Below are 18101 nucleotides of genomic sequence, written 5' to 3'. Positions count from 1 at the left end.
TTAAAATAGCTAAAGATATTAGACTAAATGCAAATTTTCCTCAAGGTAAGAAACCAAAAGATAAAAAATTGAAATTGTACTTATCGTGTCATAAAACAACATATTAGGAAAAGTTCTCTAAACAAGCAGTTTTTCTTTGATTAAAGTTAATGATTCATTGTGTCCCTTTGTTTTCAAAAAAAGTCAGTGTTCCTTTTCCTCATATTTAATGTGGAAATTAATATTTCTAATTTGGATTTCACAAACTATGACTTCCAGTAGTTAGCATTTTTCTTATTCATGAAAAAGCAGGAGAGTATTTAGCTTCTGTTGAAGTAATGTAAGAATAATTTGAGCGAAAGCTGGGTCCCGTTATATTAAAATTGAATTTTTGGCTTCACATTTTTCATCTAAACATCAGTTGTATGGAACACTCATTAAGAAAAGGAAGACAGTATGAAAATAATTGTTTGAAAGGGAAGGAAGGAAAAGAGGTGTGATGTTTCTTAAAAGCCAAGGTAACACAGAGCAGAGTGAGATTAAACTGAGTCAGAAAAGGAGTTCTAGCTTCAACTCTGCTGCTAAGTAATCCCTTTTCTTTTAGTTAATTCTGAACACTGAATATGTTTCCCCACGTGAATTTGATTGTGATCGTCTCTGATGACAAGCAAGGGGGAATATCTCTTGCTGGGACCAGACCAGGTCATCACTCTTCTTTGTAAAGGTTTATTATTGGATTGATTGTTTCACTGTGTTTCTACTTTATTGGGATAGGGCACCAAGAGGATTTTTTAGAGGGACATATTACTAGGCACAGTTCTACTCTTTGCCACCTGTTCCCTCTGCCAACACCCTCAGTCCTTGATGCCCCTGTAGGAGCCCTGGAGACTCTTGAGAGGACCACACTGTAACTCTGAAACACTCATTTTGGGGCATTTGTATTTAGCTGAGGGTGATCTTGCTGGGAGGTTGCTATGACAATTTGCAAACAGTAGAGGCGACGGTCCCCATTCTGATTTGAGTCTGCACTAGCTCAGGCCTGCACACTTGGTCCAGCCAGGGGCGGCAGATACACAGGACAGATCATAACGGACCCAGGTTCGCATGAGAACTTCAGAAACCAGGCACGTCTGGAGAAGAAAGTGCAAGGCAAACTTTCGGTTCTGTCATCCGGAATTGCCGGGCTTCCCCCCCCCGCCCCCCACTCCCGTTGAAGTCACAAAACCTGTGACCTTTGGACAAAAGCATGTGCCACAGACGACAGGACGCGGGTGTGAGATGGGCAAGTAGTTTTTCAGTCTGCAAGGGAAAGGGAGGCTGTATATGGCAAATTCAAAGGACAGGGAAATTCTCCGTGTCTTGGATGGGAAGGGAAAAGAGACTTGTGTCTGGGGAGGAGAGGAATTAAAGGTGTCGCTCGGGAAGGTGTACCTCTCCCAGTGGCCGCGCAGGGGAAAGGCTCGGAGTTGTAAGGAAATGGGAGGCGTCTGTGATGTTTATTTTTGCCTAGCAACCCACAGCCAACTGCTTCCCCGGCAACCATCCACACGCGCCTCTCTGCATCCCCTTGTCCTAGAGACTGGAGAGCGGTCACTTGGTGTCAGTAAATCGGGGAGGGGCTGTGTGTGGTGGAGGTGGAGGTGGGAGGGCAGCCCCCTCCTTGGCCCACACTCGGGGTCCCCAGGCTAAAGCGCGGCCCTCCAACGGGCTGGACTTTCCTTACCGAGGTGACCCCCGGCACAACTAAGTTATTTACCTGATCAATTGGGGAGAGGAGGTGCTTAAGCCACTGGGACCCGGAAGGCGGCGGTGGGGGGGGGGCAGTATTGTCTGTGAGCAGCCATCAGGTTCAGAAAGCTGAAAATGCATATATGGTTGGGGGTGCGCTCGGAAGGGGAGGGGGGGGTCTCTGCAGCGATTTCGGTGGGAGGGAAGCAATGGTAGGTTGCGCTGCAGGGAAGGGGTGGGGTGCTGCAGGGGCGGGCGAGGCCGGGGAGGGGAGAAGGCCGTTAGCAGAGGGAACCGTGCAGAAGGCCGGAGGGGGAGGCCAAGGGCGAGCAGAGGCTGCAGAGTTTTCGGGGGAGTGGAGGGGTGGCTATGCCGACGACTGGGGTGCGTGCTTGGGAGGAGGAGTGGGTGGGAGGGACTCCGGTGGGCGGCTGGGTCGGGGAGGGTGTGCGCGGTAGTCTGTGGCCGGGCCTGGGGTGGGGTGGGGAGTCCGGGGGCGGGGCCTGCCCGGCGGCTGAGGGAGCGGGGGCGGGGCTGCCCTTCCCGGCCGCGCGGTGCGCGGGCGCCTGGCGAGTGTGCGCGGGGGCGCGCGTGCGCGGGCCCGGGAGGAGGCTCCCGAACCAGTCGGCCGAGGCGGCGCAGCCAGCTCCCCCGCGCCCTATGTGAGGGAATCGGGGAGGCCCGCGGCGCGCCGGGGAGGGCGAGGCATGTGCACGGGCCGGAGGGTGCTGCGGCCGGCCGAGGAAGAGGAGGACGGCGGCGGCGGCGAGGAGAGCGGGGGGCTCGCGGCGGCGGGCCCGAGCCGAGGGGATGCAGCGGACTGTGTGTGTCTGGCTGTAGCTGACGGGAGGCGGCGAGGAGGCGCCGGAGATCCGCGAGAGGGGCGACCAGGAGGCGCGGCGGTGGCGGCCGCGAGGAGTAGCAGCAGGACGGGCGGCGGCGGCGGCGGAGACGGAGACGGCAGCCCTGAGATGCATTTTCTTCTCCAGCGGCCATGTTAACCAGGAAACCTTCGGCCGCCGCTCCCGCCGCCTACCCGACCGGTAAGGAGGCCCGGGCCCCGCGGCCCCCGGGCCAGCCCTCGTGGCGCGGGCTCCCGCTACCAGCGGGACCTCGAACAAAGTCTGCGCCGCGGCGGGGCGGCGCGAGGTCCCCCGGGCGGACGGCGCGCTCTCGCCTCGGCTCCGCTCATTGTTACACGCGAGCTCCGAGGCTCCTCCGAGCCGGCCTGGGGCCGTCCCCGGCCTCCCCCGCCCGGGACTTGGCGCGAGGCGGCGGCGCCCGGGTCGGCATTCCAGCCCAACTCCAGGCCTGCGGCCTCCCGCAACGTGAGCCGCCGGCCCGCGCCCGGCCCGGCTCCACCGCCGGGTCGCGAACTCGCTTGCGCGCCAGGGGCCCGACTTAACTTTGCAGCCGCCTGAGCCCCGCCCCGCGGGAGCGCCGGGTGTCTGCGTCCCCAGCCTCCTGCCGCTCCGGGACGCCCGCGTTCACGGTCCCCGGCTCTGCCCCGGGGAGAGCGGGCTCGGCAGCCTGGAGGGGTGGGGCGGGGCCACCGGGTCCGGGTGACTTTCTCCCCCTTGACCCTCTTTTGTCTCCTCCCGCGCGTGGCTGCCAGGCCGAGGAGGGGACAGCGCCGTTCGCCAGCTTCAGGCTTCCCCGGGGCTCGGTGCGGGGGCTCCCCGGAGCGGAGTGGGGACCGGCCCGCCCTCCCCCATCGCCCTGCCGCCGCTCCGGGCCAGCAACGCTGCCACCGCAGCCCACACGGTAAGACCCAGGCCACGGCTGGCGGGGGGCGGGGGGGCGGGAGGGGTCCGGGGCACAGGCATCCGGACTTGGGGGATAATGCGGCCGGGAGAGAGTAGAGAGGTCGAAGTGCGAGTGTCTTCACGCCAGTGGCCTCTCCGGGACGCCGCCCTCTGGAACTTGAGCGAGCCCAAAGCTGCAGCCACAAAGGAGGATTCGTGGCGTGGGCCCCTCACTTCCCCTCTGGAGCCCGCCCACCCCTGCGCTCCTCTTCCTCGGAACTTCCTCCTGGTCGCTTTCCTTCTCTCTTCGCTCCCCCCCCCCCCTTTTTATTCCGTCCTTGCTTCCTCGAGCTCCTTTTCCCTGACCCGATAAACATCCCTGCCCCTCCACCACCACGTTGGGTAGTGGGTATTTATAGAAACAGATATGTGTTAGGGGACAGCCAGGCCGTCCTGCCCGGAAAATCGATGCCCCAAAGAGCATCCCGGGCCTGGCTCTACCCAGCAGGGAGCACCGACAGTTGTCCTCCGCGTGTGGAAGCATGTTTTACGAGTGCTACAGGTTTGAGCACAGCAGAAATTGTAATTAACATTAACAAAAATAAGAGCCGCAGCAGCAGTCAGAACAACGCGCCACCCCTGTAGGATCCTGCAGTTGGATATTATTGAAAAGAAAAGGGCCAGCTTTGCCTCGGAAGGAGGTGGGAAGGGATGGGCACCTGACAGGTGCTGTGGTCCCTCAGAGGGCCAAGAGGGAACTGGGAGCTCGGCGCGGGACTGGTGGCTGCAGAGATCAGCAAGCTGGGCTTGATTTCAGTACGTACCTTTTCTCGGCTCCCAGAGATAGCCCTTGGATGGTGGCTGACAGCCTAGGGGAGATGTGCCCTGGAGGAGTTGATGGCTTCCAATGTCTTGTTTACGATTCGATCTTCCAGAGGAACTGCCTAAGATGGTTCTGTATGAGGGGTGCTTGCTAAGGATATGGCTTTGGTTGCCAAGGGAAAGTTAAGTTCTTGCAGAAAAGGCCATTTCTAGCCTTCAGAGGAGCAGCTCTGAGGGTCATGTGTTATGGGGAAACTTGTTTATGGGATGAATTTATAAGCGGATGGCTAGAGTGGAATATTTTCTCTTAGACCTGGACATCTGTGCTTCTTACATTTTCTTTCTCTCTCTCCTCCTCTTTCTGTCTCTCCTGACACATCTAGACCCAGGGGCTAAGAATTCACTGCACAGAAGTTAACCAGTCTGTTGGGCTGTGGTTAATGGAAGAGCATCAGTAGGCTGTTGATTCTGTGTTAATTAGAGTTGAATGTTCTTGTCACAGTGATGTTTTAGTTGAGAAATTGCCATTGGGTTTAGGTGTTTCCGTTTGGTTTGGAATCATCTGACAATTTGGAAAATACAACATCCAGTTTTTTTCCATGTGTGAATGTAATCACATGAATTGGTATGACCTGGAAAAGAAATACTACTTGGTTTGCATCCGGCTTCCAGTTACATAAGGGTGGGCTTTGCTTGATCAGAGCCTCTTTACAACTGAAATAATGTAATGAGACGACAGAAAATGATACTAGAGGAAGAGCCTGTGGTGGAGCAGAAATGAGAAGACGTGCGGGTGCTTCTCGGGACTCCTAATGATGGTGCGTGTATTTTGCTGTGGTATCGACCAGATTTACCTGTGTTTAACTCACCTGAACTTCAGTAAACTGTTGATCACTAGAAGCTTGGTTTTGAAAGTGTGAATTTGGGTTTTGGTTGTTCTTTAGTTTTGATTTTATTTGCACAGCATTGCAGACTTCCTCAAACAGGCAAGTAAAAGGACCACAGTTTATCTGGTTCTACTCCTTCATTTTACAGATGAGGAAAGAGTCAGACAAGTGAACTGGTTCGGTCAAGACTCCTGAGCCAACTCCTATCAAGGCTGGAGCTAAAGCCCAGGCCCTCCTGAGTCCAGCTTTAACACACTGCTTGACTGCTAATTCTAGGAAATTGTATTAGTTTTGTTATAAATGCAAGAACCTTAGCAGATCCATGTGTCCATATGTCTTTCAGGTTTTTGTAAGCTCTTAGTTTTTAATTTCACAGCAGTTACAACTAGGAAAAGCTATTTTTGAATGGGTGGGGGGAAGGGCATTACGGAGAGGAAAATAATCTCGTTGTGTTTGCCCATATTTTCTCTTGTAAATGATGCAGTAGGTAGATAAACATATGACTATAGGGATTATAAACTTCGGAATTTATGTAGTGCATTGCCCTTTTGTACCCTATCGCCATGGATATATTATACTTAGTCATTTTATCTCTGTCCTAAAAGTGTACCCAATAACTATTTTGATTCCTATTAGTTTTTTTTTCTTTTTAATGTTGTATGGGAGATATTAATGTGCTTATTTTTAAAATTCTGAAATATTAGTATTGTATCACTTTCATAACTGTTTAACGTTTAAAGCACTCTCCAATTACCGGTTTTACCTTTATAAGGTAATAGGAGTCAAAGAAGAATGAATATTCCCATTTAAAAAACAGTAATGTTTGATAGAAGAAAAAGACATTTGATTCAGGGCCACACAGACCGTCAGGGTGTTTGAGGAGGAGCTAGAATTCCGATCTTTTTGGACTCAGTTCTATTCCCATAACACTATACAGCATTTCTAAGATGACTTCAGCAAAGTTTTAAAACTCCCAGAAATGTTAGCACAGTGAAGTATGTGCTGTTTTCCCTTTTATTTTTGGAAGAGATTAAAACTACCAAATTGACTAGACTATTGTTCTTAAATAATTTTTAATGCTAAAATGTGTCATGGTCAAAGAGGGCTTTTGGAGGTCTCTCTGCTTCAACCCATACGTTGTAGGTATCTAATAATTACATTCATTCAGTATTTTTAAATTTGAGAGGCACTGTGCTAGGTAGGCATTGGCAAATAGGAAAAAGTGAGTGAGAGGTTTTAAACATTCTTAAGTTTATGGTGTTGTCCTGGCATATGTCTTGTGGAAATGTTTTGGCATTTCTAGGGCTTTTTTCCTCCCTTTTTATAGATCAGTCAATTGCGCTTCCGACCTGGGTTGTGATTGTAGAGTCCCACAGTGTTTAAGACTCAAAATCCTCCTCTACTAGAGCCTCTAAAATGAATCTCCCTAACATCTGGAAAGTTTTTAAGATTCCACATGTCACTTTTAGGTGTTTAGTTGATCTCTTCTGCTACAAGTACTCTTTAATGGGCTGTCATTTGCTTCCAAGTCTCTGCCGATGCAATGCAAGCCTAACATGTTGTGACTTGGGTCACTGGAGACAAGTCCCAATTCCCTGGGTGTTAACTTCATGTTTTCTTATGAAGGTACAAAGGTAGTTCTTAAGAATAACTCAGAGAGGTGAGAGTTAGTTCTTCCACTCAACAGAAATTGACTGAGTACTTCCTGTATGTTGGGTTTATGTCAATAAGGACTTAAAAAGATAAGAGGTGACCCCACCCTGGAATTGTTCACAGCCAGGTGGGTACATCACGTGTGAAAACAGGTATGTAAAACGAAATAAGTGTTTTAATATATCAGTGCTCTGTGAGCACCCTGGAAGGGAAAGGGACCATTTCACAGAAGAGGTGAGAGTTGAACTGCGCATTGAAGGGTGAGTATGAGTTTACCATGTAGTCCTGGTTAGGAAGGAGATTCCAAGCAGCTTTTGGAAAGGGCAATAACTTTAGCTCTCCTTTACTCAGTACTATAGTAAGCACTCTATATCTTTTACCTTCTTTAATCCTCCTAATGGCCCTAATGAGGTCGCTTTGTTACCTTCTTTTTACAGATAAGGACACTGAGGTTTAGAGAGATTAAGTAAATTGACCAAGGTGACACAGTTAGTAAGTGGTGGAGCTGGGATTCATTTCCCATGCATCTAATTGAAAATCCCTGGACACCTAACCATTATGAAACATAACCTCCCCAAAAACAGAGTGTAAAAGAGCGTGGTGTCTCCATGGGTCTTGGGGAATCCAGCTTGTTCTCGGAGAGAATATGACAGTGGTGGGTGACACTGGAAGGACTCGGGTCATATAAGCTCTGCATTTGAGAACCTCATGTTCTTGCCTGTGAGGTCTCATATTATCTGTGGAAATGGGGTGCCTGTGTGGGCCTTAAGCAAAAGCAAGGGCAGTGTCAGAGTGACACTTTTCAGTGGTAACTCCAGAAGCACTGTGGAGAGAAGAGACTTGAGGAGTTCTAGACTTAGAGGCAAGGGGACATGTTAAGAGGCTGCTTCGGTTGTCCCAGTGAGAGACAGCAGGAGTGTGAGGTGAGGCAGCGTGGATGGAGGGGAGTGGGGTAGATAGGAATGACGGGGCTCCACGGTGACTTGGGAAGGTGTGGGAGACGTGGAGATAGAGTGATTATTCGGGGGTGAAGCCTCTTGTTGACCAGAAATTGAGGGTTGTGGGAGGAGGAAATGGTTTTGGTAGAAAAAGTGTGAGTTGAGTTTGAGTTGCTTGTGGGAAAGGTAGCTGATCTGGAGTTGGATACAGGGAGTCTTGAGCTCGGGAGACATAGATCGGGCTCCTTTTAGCTAGAGGTGTACATGTGGCGGATGTCAGCCCCTGGGGGGTTGCTGGAGCCCTGGTGTGGTCATAGTCGACCAGGGAGAGTTAACGGGAGTGAGAAGCCTCCAGCCACTTGAGGCTTGAACCCTGGGGAACTCTGGAACCCTTCTTCATTGCTGTTGTGGAGGAGACCAAGAGAAGGTAGTTGGAAAGACAGGAGGTGATCCAGTTAATTGGCAAACTCTCTTTAGTTCTAGTCACTCAGCTTTTTTTTGATGATATTTTGAATTATGCAGAACATTAAAATTGCTCTTGCAAAAATAAGTTGGTTTCTGAAGCTCAGAACGTTTTACTTTGTCCTCTTTTTAGGAGTTCCTAAAGCCCCAACGTTAATTTTGTCCCCAGTGAAGCCTCATGCTTTTTGTAGCATGTATGCTGGTAATGTCGGTTTTTCTTCTGAAATCTCTCCAAGCTGCCCTGAAGAGAATGGTTCTCTAGGAGACATATATTTCTAATTTCAGGTCCTTTTATTCCCGGGTGCTTGAAAGACCGTAGTGGAGAGGAGGAGAGGTTCAGAGACTGAGGCTTGGGAACAAAAATCCATGGACAAGCCTGTACCGCTTTTGTATATACCCAGGACTTCCTAATGCCTTTTTATGAACTGCTTTGCTTTGGGCATAGAACGAGGATAAAATAACCTGTCCAGCTACCTGACAGAAGATAAGTTCACTTAGCGTGGAATATCATCTGTGAGTTTAATAAAAAGGTTCATCTAGAAGTCTTCCAGAAATCTGAGAAATAAAATCTCTCAATGAAGTCATACTTCAGAAAGGCCCAAGTACTTTACTATATTCTACTTTGTTTTAGAAGATTGCAGAGAGAAAGTGCATGCCTCAGATAGTCCCTGTGCATGCTGTGTGTCAGTTGAGGAAAATTTGAAGGTCTTGGTCTCCTAGTAAGAAGGACTTGGAATTTCGTTTTATAATCTGGGTAGTCCCAAACCACTTCCTGAATTATATTACCTATACAGAGCACTTCTACGCATTTAGTGATATGTAAAGCCCGAGAGGTAGGATTTCGGAGGAGTTGATGGGAAAAATACTGATAGTAGAGGACTTCGGCTAGTTGATTGTGAGCTCCTGAAGGGCAGGGACTCTGCCACATGTGTGGTTAGACCTCAGCTAACACTGGCTGAATGAATGAGGTGGATTGTGAGAGGCAAGTTGATCTTTAAGCTTTCATGTAAAAATCATCTAGTGGGATGCTTTTAAGACTTGTGAGTGATTGTCTGAGGCTGGCAAGAATTCCTAACTGGGAGGGGATCCTGGCTGCAAGTCCGCTTCTACCCCTCACCTCTTGGCCATAACAATGCTTGAAAGAAATCCCAAGTAGATTCTCAGTAGGAAGGCTGGGGCCCCTTGGCTTATGCCATCAGTTTTGTTCAGACAGGAATGTTTGTGGATGGCATGTGTGCCTGAAATAGAAATTGCTACTTTGTATTCCTTGTCAGAAAGCTGAGTATCCCAGAAGCCTGGAGAAACACATGTCTTGAGAGAGCCAAGCCATTGACCAAAGGAAGGCCCAAAAGAGGGTGGCGGTTGGATTGTGGGGCTGAATGGCCTTAAATGGTCATCACAGCCGGTGAAGCCCAGAAACTTAAAAATACGTTTGGGGTTTACAAGATGCTACAGAGTGCATGTCTACATGGGAATCTTTCCAGCCTAAAAGTACAGTTTTCTTTGCTTCTGGATCATGCACTTTCCTAGGTGTAATTAGTTCGATTTTCAGGTAGTGGAGAAGACCGAGAATGAAGACAGTAGTGTTCTCAGAATAGAGCTAAACACTGGAGAAGGAGTAGTAAACAAGACCGGCCTGGTCCCTGCCCTCACGATAACAGAGAAGCTACGAAGTGAAGTGTGAAAAATGTTACGATCTGGGGGCGGGAGAGCCAGTAGAGTGCCGACGTGTTCATGCTTTTTCTGTATCCTCTTTCATTGTGATATCAAGTATGGGCTGCATGGCACCTCTGTGATATCCCAGGCCCTGTGCTGAATCTTAGGCAGAGAATGACGAGCAAGAAGCATGGTCTCTGCCTCCACTCAGGACTTACTCTAAGAACCCTGAAAACACGTACAGCAAACTCTTTGTTACGTGTAGCAGCTATGGGGGTCTTTTCCTTCCGGATCCCAACTTTGATCGCCTTCCCCAGCCCCCCAACCTCTTCTGCCTTTACTTCTGTCTGAGGCTGTCCACGTCACGTCCGCTCTCCCTGCCGGGGTGTTCGTGAGGTCCCTCCTGTGCACAACTCTTTCCATTTAAGAAACCTGATTCTGGCTGTAAATTCAAACCAGATTGGATTTTGTAAAGGTGAGGGTGGGCGCCGATTTATAAAATATCCCTTTTGAACAGCCAGACCTCTTCCATTCTCTTGATGTTCCCTTTCTGAATTACAGATTGGCGGCAGTAAGCACACAATGAATGACCACCTACACGTCGGCAGCCACAGCCACGGACAGGTCCAGGTTCAGCAGCTGTTTGAGGATAACAGTAACAAGCGGACAGTGCTCACAACACAACCAAATGGGCTTACAACGGTGGGCAAAACGGGGTTGCCGGTGGTGCCGGAGCGGCAGCTGGAGAGCATCCACAGGCGGCAGGGGAGCTCCACCTCTCTGAAGTCTCTGGAAGGCGTGGGGAAGGTGAAAGCCATCTCCATGACACCCGAGCAAGCGATGAAGCAATACATGCAAAAACTAAGCAGCTTCGAACACCACGAGATTTTCAACTACCCTGAAATATACTTCTTGGGTCCAAACGCAAAGAAGCGCCAGGGCATGACAGGCGGGCCGAACAACGGTGGCTACGACGATGACCAGGGATCCTACGTGCAGGTGCCTCACGATCACGTGGCTTACAGGTACGAGGTCCTCAAGGTCATTGGGAAGGGGAGCTTTGGGCAGGTGGTCAAGGCCTATGACCACAAAGTCCACCAGCACGTGGCCCTGAAGATGGTGAGGAACGAGAAGCGTTTCCACCGGCAGGCGGCCGAGGAGATCCGCATCCTGGAGCACCTGCGGAAGCAGGACAAGGACAACACCATGAACGTCATCCACATGCTGGAGAACTTCACCTTCCGCAACCACATCTGCATGACGTTCGAGCTGCTCAGCATGAACCTCTACGAGCTCATCAAGAAGAACAAGTTCCAGGGCTTCAGCCTGCCTTTGGTTCGCAAGTTCGCCCACTCCATCCTGCAGTGCCTGGATGCTTTGCACAAAAACAGGATAATTCACTGTGACTTGAAGCCCGAGAACATTTTACTGAAGCAGCAGGGTAGAAGCGGGATTAAAGTGATTGATTTTGGCTCCAGTTGTTACGAGCATCAGCGGGTCTACACGTACATCCAGTCCCGTTTTTACCGGGCCCCGGAAGTGATCCTCGGCGCCAGGTACGGCATGCCCATCGACATGTGGAGCCTGGGCTGCATCCTAGCGGAGCTCCTGACTGGTTACCCCCTGTTGCCTGGGGAAGATGAAGGGGACCAGCTGGCCTGTATGATTGAACTGTTGGGCATGCCCTCCCAGAAACTGCTGGATGCATCCAAGCGAGCCAAAAATTTTGTGAGCTCCAAGGGTTATCCCCGTTACTGCACTGTCACGACTCTCTCAGACGGCTCCGTGGTTCTCAATGGAGGCCGTTCCCGGAGAGGGAAACTGAGGGGCCCACCGGAGAGCAGAGAGTGGGGGAATGCACTGAAGGGGTGTGACGATCCCCTTTTCCTTGACTTCTTAAAACAGTGTTTAGAATGGGATCCTGCGGTTCGCATGACCCCTGGCCAGGCTTTGCGGCATCCCTGGCTGAGGAGGCGGCTGCCAAAGCCTCCAACGGGGGAGAAGACGTCAGTGAAAAGGATCACCGAGAGCACTGGTGCTATCACATCCATTTCCAAGTTACCTCCACCTTCCAGCTCAGCCTCCAAACTGAGGACTAATTTGGCACAGATGACAGATGCCAATGGGAATATTCAGCAGAGGACAGTGTTGCCAAAACTTGTTAGCTGAGCTCAGTCCCCCGATGCTGGTAATTCTGAAAGATACGACATTGCTGAGCCTTACTGGGTTGAAAAGGAGTAGCTCAGACCTGTTTTTATTTGCTCAATAACTCGACTCATTTGTATCTTTTTGGCACTTATTTTAATGTAAGAAGGTTGTTTGTTTTGTTTTTATAAAATACATGGGGACAATGCTTTAAGTTTTTATACTTTCTGAAACTTTTTGTGTTCTAAAAGTACGATGAGCCTTACTGTATTTAGTGTGGCAGAGTAATAAACATCAGTGGCAGGCCATTGATTACGTCATGACTGCCGCGCATCTACAGATTGGTGTCAAAGACATTCACTATGTGTTCATGGTTCATAGTATATTCTCCCCAAGGTGATTGCCTCCGAAGGCCCCCCCTTCTCTCTCCACGCTTCAGGTTCATGCACAGGTGCAGCCTGTCCTGCTTCCGCTTTCCATAAGTTACCCAGGTGGTAGTGATGGTGGGAGGAGAATGGTCAGGATGAAAATGATATTCTAAGAAAAACTGTACCTTAGAGATTTTTCCCTTAAAATAGTGCTCAGAGACAAAATGAAATCCCCACAGTTGAAATGCCCAGTTAGCATTCTGACATTCTAACGGCCGGCCAAGCAGACCTGGTGGATGAATGGAAACGTGTGTTCCTCCAGATTCTCCAATGTGATCAGCGAGCTGTTTTGCAAAGAAGCCTTGTTTAACAAAATCGGTTTTGCACCTAAATTTAGAAATGTATTACATGAACTGTTCCTCCCCTCTCTTTGCTCTTCTCCCTGCTGTTCTTCTTTCACCACACATCTGTTGCTTGCATTTAATTTCTTTTTCTTCCTTCAAATATATATCCCAGACTCCTGATACAGAAGAGAGACATTTTAGCTGTGATTATGCCCATCTTTTCATATTCCACTTTAAAAAAGAACAGCCTAGCTACTTAAGGTGGGGATTTCCATAGTTCCAAAGACGGTTTAGCAGATTAGACTGAGTTCACACTTTTCACGTGCCACAGTAAGGTTCTCTTAGCCTGGGAGAGCATCAACTCTTTAAAAAGAGAGAGAGTTGAAAATCCTCTTCGTGAACAGAAGTCACTGTGCTTGTTGAGCAAGGCCAGCTTTAACAACAGATTCGAAGGAGGAAAAGTTCAGCCTCAAGTTAAATGGTTTGATTTACTCTATGCATCATTAGAAGAACCACAGACATTACATTCCTCTGTTTTATTTTACTTTCGTTTGGATTGCACTGATTGTTTTTGTGGGAATGACACTTTACCTGGAAAAGTAACTGAGAGTTAGGTAAAAGAATATTTTCTCCTCTGAATAATAATTATTTTCACAGTGAAAATTTCAGTATTTTATCACTAATGTATGAACAGTGGTATATATCAATTTCAAGGCACGTGGAAAAAATTTTTTAGTATGTGCAACTTAATATAGAAAGATTTCTGCCTGTTTGGACAATAGGTTTTGGGTAGTATAAATTAGGATAAATACTCTTTTATATGCACAGATATTATTGTATTGATTGCCTGTAAATTGATTTACAAGTACTTAAAGCATGGTCCCCAGCGAGGCCAAGAAAGTTTCCGGTTAAGTTCTTTTAATATTAATCCTACAGTTTCTCTGTTAAGAAAAAAAAGGTAGTTTTGAACAAAACACTTCACTTGTCTTGAGGCTTTGTCAGTTGATGGTGGAGAAAAACGCTCAGGAACTATTACAGATATTTGCCAAAAAAATCAGTAATAAGATTAGTTTATTAATAAGATAGTGGTGTTGATATTTGCTTTACTATTTAAGGGTGTCACTGATAAATTAATTTATACTTCTGTTTTTAGAAATTATAGCTTCTTTCCCCTAGTCAAATTCTTTAGCCTGTTGTACACATTTCTGTGTAATCTGTGGAAGTGCAATAATGTTAGCAAGTTGCATTTTAAATGATGCTCATGTGATGATACCCCCAATCAGTGGCTTATAGAATTTAAAGATTGTGTATTTATTATTAAAATTCTGGCTTAAAGGCATAAGAAGCGGCTTTGTAAAACCACAAGCCTCCTAAGATGGTTTGCGTCTTTAAGTCATTAAAATAAACAAAACATTAAGGCTGTTTTCCCCTTCCAGTGTTCCTCTTCCATCGTATCAACTCTTGAGATTTTCACTTTTAGTTTTAAATATATGAACCTGAGCCTGCCATTAATAGGAATATCCCTATAAAATGATTATCCATGTGAAAATTTATAAATGGGCTAATACTGCTTGTCTTCTCCCTCACCACACAAAACTGGTCCTTAAGATGCCAACAGTGCATTTGTGACTATCTTTATTCACAAATGTAACCGGAAACTTTTAAGCCAAACTATAATGTGCAGCACTATTGGGGCTCCCCCAACACCGCACCCCCTAAATACAGGGAAATTTCCCTTCTTCACAAGAGCCGCCGTGTTCAGTGTTTAGTGATAGAGCTGCTTTTTAATTCTAGCTTAATTATAATGTCAAAAAAAACCCAACAAAGCTGTTGCATCCTTGTGATTTTAAAACACAAATGAAGGGCTCCGATAGGCTACTAGGAGCTGGCTTGGAAACAGTCCTTGGTCTCACAGGTTACCATTGTCTAGGGATGTCTGAGCTGTTTTCAGATTTAGGAAGAGCACAGTGTGGTCTTGTCTTTGGTCGCGGTCTCATCCGGCTCCGTTTCTTGCACCCCCAGAGCGTGCATTACCACTTAAGTGTATTGCTACAACAGTGGAACAACAGTGATGCAAGACAGTGTAGATTAACAGTAGAGGAGAAATTGTGCCCTTAGTGATAGCAATGTGCCTTTTGTTCTGAATGCCATGTTGTCGGGCATGCATTTTTTGGCCTCTTTAACTCTTTGAATACTAGATGGAACCCACCTCTGCAAAGATACATCTGTCTTAAACATCCAGTTACTTACAGGCCTTAATAGAAACCATAAGGCGCGCGTCATCGTCAGGCACCGAGAAAGGTAACCACTCGTTAGATACACAGGGAATTCCTATGTTTAAGGGGTTAAAGATGGTCTTTGTTGTATCTTAACATCAGACTGATTTTTTAAACGATATTTTTTTTGTTATGCTAACACTAGACAAAAATCAACTGTATTTGTAAAAATTTACCTCAAACCATTTAATTTTATAGTGTGATTAATCCCAGGGCATTTGGTATGAACCAAAGTGCATTCCTTTTATATGTGCCTGGCTCTAGTAAGGATGGCCAGGGATTTTTACAATTTGGGTGCAAGGCACTTAAGCCACTTTTAAACTTACTAGGTGGTTTGGAGTCATGTGGAAGGACTCCATCAGAATGTTAGGAAACACTTTAGGCATCAGTAGCATTGGGCCATATTGGAATCTTCAAAGTGTGAATTATTTTCAAGAGAGCATCATTTTTGTAATTTTTTTCATCAAGAATATTCTGGTAAGCAGAAGACTTTAAAAAAGAAACTGATTAGGTTGGTAAAGGTTTTAATATTGCCCAACATAATGCTGTGGTAGCATTTAAAAAAAAAATAGTATTTGTGAACTCTGTTTCTTAGGGGCTTGTACATCTCTCTGCTATGGACATAGATAAAACTAATTGTAACTATACTCAGCTCAACTGCTACAGTTATGTCTAGGCAGTGGCTTGGGTTTCTATCGAGCAACAACTTAGACACGTGACTGTAATATGCTGCAACTGTGTGTACTGAAAATATGTGAAAATGGTTGAATGTGGACTGTGTATATATGTATGTAAAAATTTCTGTGGGATGCTGCTCTCGCCACTTAACATGAAATATGTTCTAGTGGATTTTAATCCTAGTGGCCAGTTCTATGATACTGTATGTATTGTACAGCTGATGACAGGAGTAAGACTGTTCAGTGAATATTTGTTAAATTTTATTGTCGTGGCCAGAGATAATTTCAGAATAAAATTTTAATGTCCTACCTTACTTTTCTCCCCTTTTCTAACTATAATTTTACTCCTGATCTATTTCTGGTATTAGTCTTGGTCTGGTAGCCTGGAGAGAGTTTAGAATACAAACATTTTTCAGCAATCACTGATTTTCTTTTAGTAGTTCAATATAAATGTACAAATTCCAAGTCAGAAAGACTAAAGTTTTGATAGGTAACTCTTTCTTTTCTCAGGATATTCTGTTCTTCTACCTTTAGTATTTCTGTGTTAATTTAACTTTATAGAGCCTCTGCTATGTTCTCTATCACATAGATCTAGTATCTTGCTAGAACTTCAAAAAAACACTTTTTTTAACCTTCAAGTTGATAGTTAAGCTGTTGGAGCAGAGTCTAAATTATTTCCCACCAGTCTTCATTCTTTCCTGTACGCAAGTCCTGGTAAATTACTCTTCTGTGCTCTCACCAGCTCCCCCATATGCTTTTTAATGCTTATGCTTTTGCAGTTCTCCTGCTTGGTGGTCTCTTTGGTTCACATTTTTGGGAGTTTTAGTGGCTCCTCTAGTCATGGCTGGATCAGAAAATAAGGCCTGTGAACTGCAACTAGCTCATGATTTGTCAAGTTCAGTTAATACCAAGCTAAGAGTTTACTCACAGATGACAACAAGCAGATGCTCTGGAAATTTGTCAGACATGTGCAGGGATATTATGTAGACAAATATTTCCCACTTGTGGAAAGAACTACCTCACGTTTTTATTTATACCCCTCCTGCCACCAACAGTCAAGGAATTACTTATCGTGGCTTCCTGCAGCAGAAGTGGGATTTGCTAAAACAAGGGCGTACTGTAGGGGTTCCCAGTCCCAGACTTGGTTTTATCATAGCCCAGGTCATAGACTTCCATAATTGCTTCTCTTGCTTCTCAGAGTTCTTACCCAGTGAAAAAATACCAACCAACCGAGAAACCCAATATATTTAGATATAAATTTTTAAGAGATGTACATTATGTATAAGTTGAAAGTTGATGCTAGAGCAGCAATTTAAATTTAAAATATTGTCCAGATCTGGCAGAGCAGATGATAGTTCCCCACTCATTCTCTATCCCCAGATCTTCTCAAAGCTCTTTCTTAAATTGATGTATGTTACATTCTATTTGAATTTCTGTGCTCTTCCCTTTTGGAATAAATAACTACACAAATAAATATTCTCGGAACCTCAGAGTTGCCTTCAAACTAGCGCTGGCAGATGTTCCTAGCTGGCATTGGTATTGCTTTTAGAGAAAAGGGAAATCAGTTTATTTTCTGTTTTGGAAAGAGAGCGTTGAGAGAGAGATTTGAAGAAAGGGTATTTGTGACTTTTCATTGTTGTTTTAAAAAAGTTTGAATTCCACTGCGTTTCCTTTGGGCCATTAGGCAAATAAACCCTTGTCATTAGTGATGCTTAACACCTTCCAAAATGAAAAATGACTTGCCAGTGTGTTACACATACATAAGAAAACTGCATCTTACCGCAAAGGACTTGGTTTATTTGTTTTGACTTTCTCTTAGTGTTTTACTGTGCTCATATCCTTAATATCTGTGCTACATTTCATGTATATGGGGGGGAAGGGACATAATTGCCATTCCTTTGCATCTCAAGGAAGTTTAATGAGCAAACTAATGAATTAATATTCATTCCTCCGAGGAAAGCTGACATTTTAGGAGTATGAAGCAGCCATCTATAATAGGGAGCAGCAGGATATATAATAACTCTCACGTGTTCCAGGGCATTGCTCCTTATGAAGAAAGCTTCCCAGATCTCATGGTGTTGTATGAACATCAGTTCAGCCTTCTACATCCCTGTGAGCTATAATTACCCTCATTTGCTATTTGAGGAAACTGAAGTGACTTGCTCCAAAGTGACCTTGCAAAAGCAGTTTGGGCCTCAGGTTGCAATCAGATAAAGAACTTTGGTCTTGGACAGTAAAAGAAAATCCCTAATTGTACATCACAGCCAAAAATTTAGAAAGGGGAGAAAATTTGAGCTAGCAGTGGGCATTTCTATTATTTGAATAAATTGTATCGGTTTCCAGGAATACTTTTTAAAACGGGAGAGAAACTACAAAAAAACCGAGAACTAGAGCATCTTAGTCTCTTTTGGCTCACCTAAT

The 18101-nt window shown here is 46.2% G+C and overlaps 1 protein-coding gene across 2 annotated transcripts; it reads left to right on the top strand.

Annotated features, from left to right (window-relative positions):
• The first annotated feature begins 2322 nt into the window (after positions 1–2322).
• Positions 2323–12350, top strand: DYRK2 (dual specificity tyrosine phosphorylation regulated kinase 2). Of its 2 annotated transcripts, XM_032645498.1 has the most exons (3): positions 2323–2750; positions 3323–3471; positions 10432–12350. In XM_032645498.1, exons 1-3 carry the CDS (start codon positions 2702–2704, stop codon positions 12037–12039), a joined length of 1806 nt encoding a protein of 601 aa, XP_032501389.1. In that variant the 5' UTR covers positions 2323–2701; the 3' UTR covers positions 12040–12350. The 2 variants fall into 2 exon arrangements, with proteins under 2 accessions (XP_032501389.1, XP_032501390.1); XM_032645499.1 differs by lacking the exon at positions 3323–3471 and having other exon boundaries at positions 2324–2750; positions 10432–12323.
• Positions 12351–18101: the final 5751 nt, after the last annotated feature.

This window comes from Phocoena sinus, chromosome 10, assembly GCF_008692025.1.
Source record: "Phocoena sinus isolate mPhoSin1 chromosome 10, mPhoSin1.pri, whole genome shotgun sequence".
Taxonomy (NCBI): domain Eukaryota; kingdom Metazoa; phylum Chordata; class Mammalia; order Artiodactyla; family Phocoenidae; genus Phocoena; species Phocoena sinus.
This window is presented reverse-complemented; position numbering and strand designations above follow the sequence as displayed.